The sequence below is a fragment of the Mchenga conophoros genome, linkage group LG17, assembly GCF_057382185.1.
Source record: "Mchenga conophoros isolate Kocher_MC1m ecotype Shallow Benthic linkage group LG17, M_conophoros_male_GT1.1, whole genome shotgun sequence".
In the NCBI taxonomy this organism is placed as follows: Eukaryota; Metazoa; Chordata; class Actinopteri; order Cichliformes; family Cichlidae; genus Mchenga; species Mchenga conophoros.
This window is the reverse complement of record NC_140542.1, coordinates 15,071,153-15,080,483: the sequence shown is the minus strand read 5'-3', so window position 1 is coordinate 15,080,483 and position 9,331 is coordinate 15,071,153. Positions and strand designations below refer to the sequence as shown.

Genomic DNA, 9,331 nt, shown 5'->3' with positions numbered 1-9,331 from the left:
TCCGGGAGTTGATTTTTCAACTCTTTATAGGAGTTAAAACTAAACTCTCACGGAGTGAAATTTCTACTACCATATAGAGTAAAATTTAACTCATAACTAGAGTTAAGTTTGATATTAACTCTTTTGTAGTGTTACTCATCAATTGAAAAAAGTTTTAGGTTTTTGGTGCAAATTACTACAAAAACACAATAGTGATTATTATGAATGTATGGATTTTATTTATCAAAAATAACATATTCAAATATGAATGCTGCATGGATTAACATACATTCTGTGTAACAGTACTGTAATAGCATAATATCCACCATTATTGGCAGCTAAACAGTTGAGGTCAGAAAGGCCTAACATTGGGCGAAAAGAAAAAAAAAAACAGAATTAAAGGAAAAAAATGACTACAGAATAAGCACTTCTTGTAATGCAGTGTTAACGTGAGGAAGACTCTGTAAAGTCTCCATCAAGCCAACAAATTAAGTAATGCAACTCTCTCACAGAACATAAAATTGTGAATCACACCCATATGACATTTGGGCATCAAAACATTTGAAATGTCTTACTTTCTCCCTTTCTAGGACCAGTATCTTCTTAAAAATGGTTTCATTTACCTGAAAAGCAGGACACTGATCATGGAAACACGTTTCATGGTTAACATGCATAACAAAAACAGAGAGAGAGCGAGAGAGAGAGAGCAAGTCTTATTACACACTACAGTTGCAGAGCAAACTACATGAAATACTATATTAAATTATTTTTCTCTAATCTGTTTTATCTTCGTGTTTAAGCTTTTTCAAGTAATGGCAACTAAAGAGTCAAGTATAAGTCAATTAAGTACTGTATCTACATTTCTTTCATGTATGCTGTCCAAAAGAGGCTGAACCATTTGAAGTCCGGCATCACTTGTGTCACTGCTCTGACTGCTGGTGGTTGAGACAGACAATGTATCTGTTAGACTTGGAGAGGAGGGCTCTTCCACATGTTGCTTCAGGACAGTCAAATCTGAGGGTGACAAATAAAAATATTAGAATACAAGGTATATACAATCAAAAACACAACACAACAAAGATACCATTTATGCACACAGGGCCAGTAAATTGCACGCTTTGATTAAATTATACTTTCTCCCAGGAGAACAGATGGTTATTTTGTATTTTATTATGGTAATATACAATTTACATACCACAAGGTGTGAGTGTCACATAGTGTGTTAGGTCTGAGCAGTCACGCAGCTTCTTGGATGATTGTGTTTCCAGGATGTCTGAAATGCATGTGATAAATCCAACTTACTGTTGAGCCATGAAAACAGCATTTTGTGATTGTTACCACAGGATATTAGACAAATTAAAAATGTTTATTTAAGAGTAACTGTACAAATCAAATCCTTCAAAATCTATCAGAGCATATATTTACTTACCTTCAGCTGTATAGATGACAAAACACACCTCTTTGACTGCTGCAAGTTCAGGAAAGATATCCTCATCCACCTCTATACCCTGCTCATCCGTGACTTTCAGTGCTGCATTTTCTGGTATGAGAAACTTCTGCTGCACTGAAGTAAAATCATCACTTAGTTAATAACAACATTATCATTTCTTCTTTAATGACTTAGTACAAACCATAACTTACCTGCTCTCACAAAATCTGTGAAGCTGACTTCTTCCAATTTTGCATATTTCTTTGTCTCTCTGTGTTTTACTTTTATCAACATCTTGGCCACCTACGGAAAAAAATACCTTTACTACTATGAAACACAACACAAGAAGAAGAGGTTGTTTATGGTAACTCTATGTAAACTGTGTATAACTTAATCAACGAACACTGTCTTACATTGAGTTAGCCTGTCCACACTAAATATTGCTTAAAATCTATTTAGCTAGGCTGGTTTAGCAGACAATGTGACTGCATGTTTGCTGTGTCCTTGTCTTTACAGTTCTGGAGACAGGGTTGTGTGCATGTCTCAGTGTGCAGCAGGACTAACTAACTGATGTTAATGGTACCTCAACATCTCATCAGTGCAGGCTGCACCTCTCTTTGGTTAAATACGGCCATTACCATGAGTCTAAACAGAATATTACTGTAGTTAGCTAACGTTAAATTAAACGTTGGTGTTAAAATTAAGAAATAGAAATAAACGTTTTCATTGACAACGTGAAATGTGTATCTTAAAATACAGTAAGATAAGTAAGTTAGCTAACTTTTGACTAGCATTAGCCTAGCTGCTGTCTCCAAATCAGCATAACATACAGAAAACACATGTAGTGCTAGTTAGTTAACTTTATATTTTACTTGTGCATCCATGTAACTGAATATATATATATAAATAACATCACTAAACTCACAGAAAATTCCAAAGTAAATAAAGTATTTTTACCTCCTACATGTCGGAGTCCAAGAAAGAAACACAGATAGGCGCTGTAACGGTCGACAGACAAACAACACCAGCAATGTGTTGAATTAGACTCCTTAGCACCCAGTGAATGAACACCTAAATATTACACCGCTTTAGAGTACTCCCCAACACTGACTGTAGTATAAGGTGAAAAATAAACTCCCGGAATGTAACTCTTGCGCACTTTTATGCCTAACTCCAGAATATTTAACTCCAGTGATTTGCTGTGTTGAGAAACAGAAAATTAAAAAAATGAGATGAGGTGCAACTCCCCACTCCAACAACTCATAAGAAAAGGCCAGCTTCACAGAACAACTGAAATGCCTGGCACTAGTTTATTTGGGACAATGCCAAAACAGCAAACAAAGGTTTAAGTTCCCTCGTCTTCCCTAACTGAAAATAAAAGGCAAAGAAAGACAATTTTTATTATCTATGCTCCTAACCAATAAAAAAGAGACAACAAGATTAAATAAAAATGGCTTCTTAATCCCACTACTGCTGCAGTTTATAACCACCTACTGGAAATAAGTCTGACTGCTGGCATTATAATCCAAGCTCGTACATAAAGGTACCGAATGACCGGTGATGGGTGGCCCAACACCCTATTTCCATACATAGAAGGGATGCCTTCCAAGAACATGGTAACAAATTAGGACAATTTCTAGCTAACCAGTCAAAATAAATTAAAAAATGACTATATGTGCCATTAAAGACTCATCTGGAAGCCCTGAAAAGTATGCCCAATAATAAACATAGATGAATGAATAAACATAGGTTACTTAATTTGATAGACACAGTAAAAACACTGAAACCACAGTATTGTTTCTAAATGTAGAAAAAACATTTGATAGAGTTGATTGGGTAGGGCTCAGCCTTTAACTGTGTGAACTTCATTTATTTAAACTGCACTTTGAATGGAATGACTTTGAAAAATAATTTCAAGAGGAATTCAGTTTAGACATCATCTAGTATGACCTCACCTGGATTTTAGCCTTTTGATGGCTTAAAATATCTTACGTCAGGTAAAGAAATCAAAAAAGTATGCAATCAACACTTCAGTTTCCTGACTAATACTTTGGGTAACACCCAAAATGAATCATTTGCTAACCTATCTTGCTAACCTAATTAAACATACACGTGGCGGTATTTTTTCATGAGAAGTAATAGTTCACTAAGTTCAAAGTTCATCATTTACAACAGTACAGAAGTTAAACATGACTGACTTTTATGGTGCCACACCCAAAGAAACAGTCCAAAGAAAGGACACCAGTGCTATTTAGAAAGCAACTGAGTTAGAAGATGAGGTGAGTAGCAGCTTTTCTGTTTTGTTTTGTTTTGTTTTTTTGGGGGGGGAGGGGGGCGTATGTGATTTGAATATTTAGAGAACATTATATTTCTTGAATGTGCATTTGTTTTAATTTTGAATCCCCATAGTTCTTCTCAGAGTCAGTCAACGTTGGAGTCCAAACTGGAGGCTCTGCAGTGCCACTTCAACTGGAATCTGGACTGTAGCAGGTCCACACTTTTCCGTCTCAAGTACAATTTGGAGGACATTGGCACCGAAGAGGGGTACAGCTGGTTGGGTCACATTTATAACTTGCAGGGGTTCATTCACTACGAGCTGGGCTTCAGTGAAGATGCCCTGCGTTTTTTCAGCAGAGCCACAGAAGCCTTCCGTCAGATGAGAAACACAGTATCAGATGAGGGTCCCTGGCTGGTAGTGAACTATGGGAACCTGGCTTGGCTACACAACCAACAGGGAGAACAAGTACAAAGTCAGAATTACCTGTCAAAAATTAATGCACTGATGAATGAATACCCATCTCCATCCCAGGATGAACTCCATCCAGAGATCTCTGCAGAAAAAGCCTGGACCCTGATGAAGTTCAACAAAGAAAAAAAGCTGCTGGCTATAGATTACTTCCAGAGAGCCATCAGGATGCAGCCTGACATGGTGGCATGGCGGACCAGCTATGTGTTAGCATTAGTGAATGCTCATAACAATAGCGACCATGCCATCGTGGAAAAAATGAGAATCGCCAAAGAACACGATCCAGAGAACTTGTACCTTGCTGCTCTTTACCTTGATGCATGTCCTAAAAAAGGAACAAAAATGAAAGATGAAGTATGCACATTGGCCAGAAGAGTTTTAAAAAAGCCAGTTAGCAGCTACAGTGGTATCAATCCGGTACTTATGCTTTACAGTAAATATTTATCTGTACATGAAGCTATTGATTTGATAGAAGAAGCTCTGGAAAGACATCCAGATGAACGTTACCTGAAGTGGTGTGCTGCGAACTGCTACAGAAGTAGGATCTTTTCCAGGCAGACAAGGACCAATCTGCGCGAGCGCAGCATGATTGACAAAGCCATCAGTCTCTGTAAGGAGGTGATTTCGCTTTACCCTCATTCTTCACTTAACATGAAAATAACTCTTGCAGACATGTATGTAAAGGTAAATAAGCAAGACAAAGCTGACCAGATATACAATGAACTGCTAGAAAGTGACCTGGAATATAAGGAGCAACAAATGCTTTACAACAAATATGCAAAACATTTATATTTTAACGGAAAGTTGATTGATAGACAAAATTCAATAGAATATCACAAGAAGGCAGCAGTGATACCACACCAATCCTTCCATCGTGAAAACAGCATTACAATGCTGGAGAAATACACTAAAAAATATGGTAGCAGAGAAATAGAGGAATTTCTAATCAAGCTGCAACAGTAAGAGCTCACACTAAAGTTACGAAGAAGAAAGAGAATAAAGATAAAGAACATTTACTATGCTGGCAGTCTAAATGTTTGCAACGAAACTAATAATAAATTATTATTGATTCAGATATTGTTATAACAGTAACAAGAACATACATGACCTGAAAAAGAACTTTATTGATTGTAATATTGTTCCATCAATGTTGCTGACTCTTACCCAAATTTTGCAGTTTGCATTTGTTTTTTGTTCATTCATTTAATTGTGTTTTACATAAAAGGTTTAATTTTGAAAAGGTTGAATAATTTTTTTTAAGAGCTTTTGTATTTGTTTCTTGTTATCCTCTGCGGCTGAGACAATCAAATGAAGTTACTGGAAAATGATCTGGAACAGTATGACACCTTCTGAAATGAGATCATAACAGTTATGTGTAAAGGAATGCAGAGTGATCAGCGAACATCTCCAAGCTGGCACGGGCTCATGATGCAAAAAAAAGAAGTGAGCAGCTGCACGGTGGATTTCAAGCAGTACTGTCCTCAGCTTCTCACAGACAGTTTACAAAATGTGCACATCGACAAAGACTGAAGCAGATCAGGGGTATCAAACTGATTACAGGCCACATAAAGCCACTTTGATCTTAAGTGGACCAGTGACACCCTTTTTTCTGTTAGTGTAAAGAAGTCACATCTTTAACTGCTTTTCTACATGATAAAGAAAAAGCTGCTGTGAGAAAGAAAGAACTCTGTGACCACGTCTTTTTGGACTTGAATTGTAAGAAATAAATGTGTAAAATTACTGAAAAAGCTCTGGTCCACTCTTAGAAAGAATAAGTTAAACATTTTTTAATTCTAATATAATGTGTAAAACACTAAATATTTAAAAATGTGCACTGTTTTTGTGTTATTTTCAAAATCCAGCAAAAGCAGGATCTAAAACAAGCAGTTCAGGATTAATGTGTTTGTGTTTAAGTGTATATTAACTATTATATTCTAACAATATAAACTGAATGAATGTAAATATCCAATTATTGTTTTTTTCCACAGTCCTACACTTTTAATTTTTATCAAATCATATATTTTATGATTTAATGTGGGCCAAGGTGTGTATGGTATACTAAATTTGGAAGAATAGGTAATAAATTAAACTAAAAGAAGCTTAAACAGACAAGCTGGAAAAATAATCAAATCTTGCCCAGGAACATGACATATTAGTAGCGGGAAAGGGGCGGTCTTTCTTCATGCCACTCTGACAAAGGACACAAAGAGGGAGGCTGTCTGGCTTGAAATACTGTAAGACCCTACAGTAAGTATCCCTTAGTAGTTTAGCTTAATGTAATGAAAAAACATCATAGAAAAGTGAAATTGTAAAAAAAGAAAAAAGAAAATACGTATTTCTGAAGGCATGTGATGTTTTTAGAAAATTATCGTCATATGAGGAGGAGTTTTGAGTTCCTCTAACTGGCTAGCTAACTAGAGAGCTAAATCAGGGTTAAAACTTATTTAAACAAGCGATTTCACACAGAAATTCTAAGTTTTGAAGTTTAAAAAATTAAAAAAATAAAATAAAATAAAAATGTGTTGAAAACATGAATTATTTTACTTTGAATAAATTGTTTTCTTGCATTTATTTAGTTTCACAATTTTTCTGCTTCATTTTCTTTTTTATTTCAAATCTAATTTTTTTAGTTTCAGGTCATTTTTAATGCAGTTTCAGACTTTTGACCATGATTTTGTGTAACATCAAAGATGTTGCAAAGTGTAAAGGCGTTTTAATGTGGGGGATTTTATATACCTACCAAACAATCAAATCACAGTATTCCCTGTTGCTGGAATAAATTGTTTTCCTTTCACATGCTCATTCTCATATTCAGTGTCAAGAAGTCTGTCACACGCACACATATATTAATGCTATTTTATGATTACTTGTTACGAATTTCATACATTGTTTGTCACACTTACACTAATATAGGAGGAAGGGAGGAGACTGAGGGTGAGAGATATTTGAGGGTAACCTCGAGTGATATTGTTAGATATTACACTTTTAATAAACAATGGCAGAGTATCCAATGTTGACATTAATGTGAACAGTATCTTTAAGTCCACCCTTTATGCTGCCCGATATATGTGTCTGTAATGTCATCATTAAATTAAGCTAATACAGTAGTGTTAAATAACCGCTGTTTGTTCCAGGAGCAATTAAAATGAACTTAGCCAAAGACTACTGGATAAACTTACCAATGCAACACAGTGTCCACCAGTAGATGTGAACTATTAGCAGTTTGTTGTGAACCAGGAAATTACACTGTTTAGGTCATTGTTAGGCCAAGCTGAGATGCCACAGGATGTTCTAACTGCTTTAAATGAGATGTCAACTCTAGTCAATACAGCCGAAAACTGTAATCTGAACTTCAATCAGGGCCCTGTTTCAGGAAGCCGGTTTAGTGGAAAAACTGAGTAAGTATACCCTGAGTTAACGAAAACTCTGGGTTTTCGGTTTCACAAAGCGAGTTCAGATGAAGCCTCAGTGAGTCACTATGACGACACACTCCGTGAAGCTAACCTGCCCCCTAGCAGGTTTACTACAACTAACCCTGACTGTCTCCGCCCCTTTGTCGGAAACCTGACAGTAGGAAGTGTCGGACATGGCGTGCCACTTCCTTGAAGAGCCAGTAGATCATGAAGCCCAAATTCTCCGCAGAGCTCTCCGCCGGGAGAGAGTGATCAGAGCGCGTCTGGACATTTTATCATTTCCTGATGATTTTCTGTGCGAACGTTACCGTTTCTCAGCACAATCTCTAAGTTATTTGGATAACATCCTCAGGCCATATATTACGCATGTGACACATCGCGGACATGCTCTCAGTTCATTACATATTATTTGTATTGCACTTCGGTTTTTTGCAAACGGGAGCTTTCTGTATAATATTGGTGACGCTGAGCACGTTTCCAAGGCTACCGTCTGTCGGGCAGTCAGGAATGTTACAGTTGCACTGAAACGTCTCCTGTACTCGTTTGTGGTGTTCCCCGGTCATAGACCCACAAGATTTATCAAAGAGGGATGCCACAAAATTGCAGGTATCAGGATGACCAAAACTTAATTTATGATGTGGTGATACTTGGACTACTACTTAAATTTTACATTTATTTTCAGGGTTCCCAGGCGTGATTGGCTATACAGATGGCACTCACATTCCAATCATTGCTCCTTCAGTAAATGAAGGAGACTATGTGAACAGGAAGTCTTTCCACAGCATTAATGTACAGGTACATAGTTCCCTGTAGCATTTCAAACTAACAAATTATTTCATTATAGTAATGGATGCTAATTTGTGTTCTCTGCACTGTGAAGATCATATGTGATGCTGCCAACATTATCACAAATGTGGAAGCCAAGTGGCCAGGCTCTGTTCATGACTCACAAATATTCCGTGAATGTACACTGAGCACAAAATTTGGACATGGTGAGTTGAGAATACTTTAAAATATATAAAGACCAATTGCTTCAGGGACATTTGAACTGAAGTGTATCCTTCTGTCTTAGGAGAGTTCACTGGCTACTTGCTTGGTGATAGGGGGTATCCATGTTTACCCTATTTGCTTACCCCTTACCCTGACCCTGAACCGGGGCCACAGCAGCGATATAATCTGGCTAATTGCAGGACAAGAGCCAGAATTGAAATGACTATCGGAATGCTTAAGGCCCGGTTCCAGTGCCTGCAAAGACTCAGGGTCACCCCAGAAAGGGCATGTGACATTATTGTGGCATGTGTGATTCTTCACAACATTGCCACAATTAGAGGAGAACACTGTCCTTCTGAACCAAACATCAGCAGTGATCCAAACCATGAACATCCTGACCCTCCCACGGACATACAAGATGGAAGCGCAGTCAGAGACACCATATGTCACAATCATTTCTTTTGACCCATCACCTCAACATGTTGAAAGAAGAATAAACAGATTTTTTGTTCAACTGGCTTTATTGGTCGCCTGTATTTCCTGTACACAAAGTATTAAAAGATGTAAACCTCATAAAGTGTCTCTGTTGCTTCCTCCTCTGTAACAGCTGTCAATGTTTCTTCATTATTTTCCTGTAGTAAAGAAATAAACAACATTGCTGTTCTACTGTAAACTCATATAATCTGTGGAGTATTACTCACAACTGCATGTTGGTCTGGCTCAACAGGAGGCTGCACCAGATGCAGTACACCACCACCATCAACTGATAGAATA

The 9,331-nt window shown here is 37.2% G+C and overlaps 1 protein-coding gene across 1 annotated transcript; it reads left to right on the top strand.

The window, feature by feature from the left end:
• Window positions 1-3,623: 3,623 nt before the first annotated feature.
• LOC146555206 (interferon-induced protein with tetratricopeptide repeats 2-like) lies at window positions 3,624-6,614 on the top strand. The gene is made up of 2 exons (XM_085251571.1): window positions 3,624-3,687; window positions 3,818-6,614. The coding sequence occupies exons 1-2, from the start codon at window positions 3,683-3,685 to the stop codon at window positions 5,115-5,117; spliced, it is 1,305 nt and encodes a 434-aa protein (XP_085107697.1). The 5' UTR covers window positions 3,624-3,682; the 3' UTR covers window positions 5,118-6,614.
• The last annotated feature ends 2,717 nt before the right edge of the window (window positions 6,615-9,331 follow it).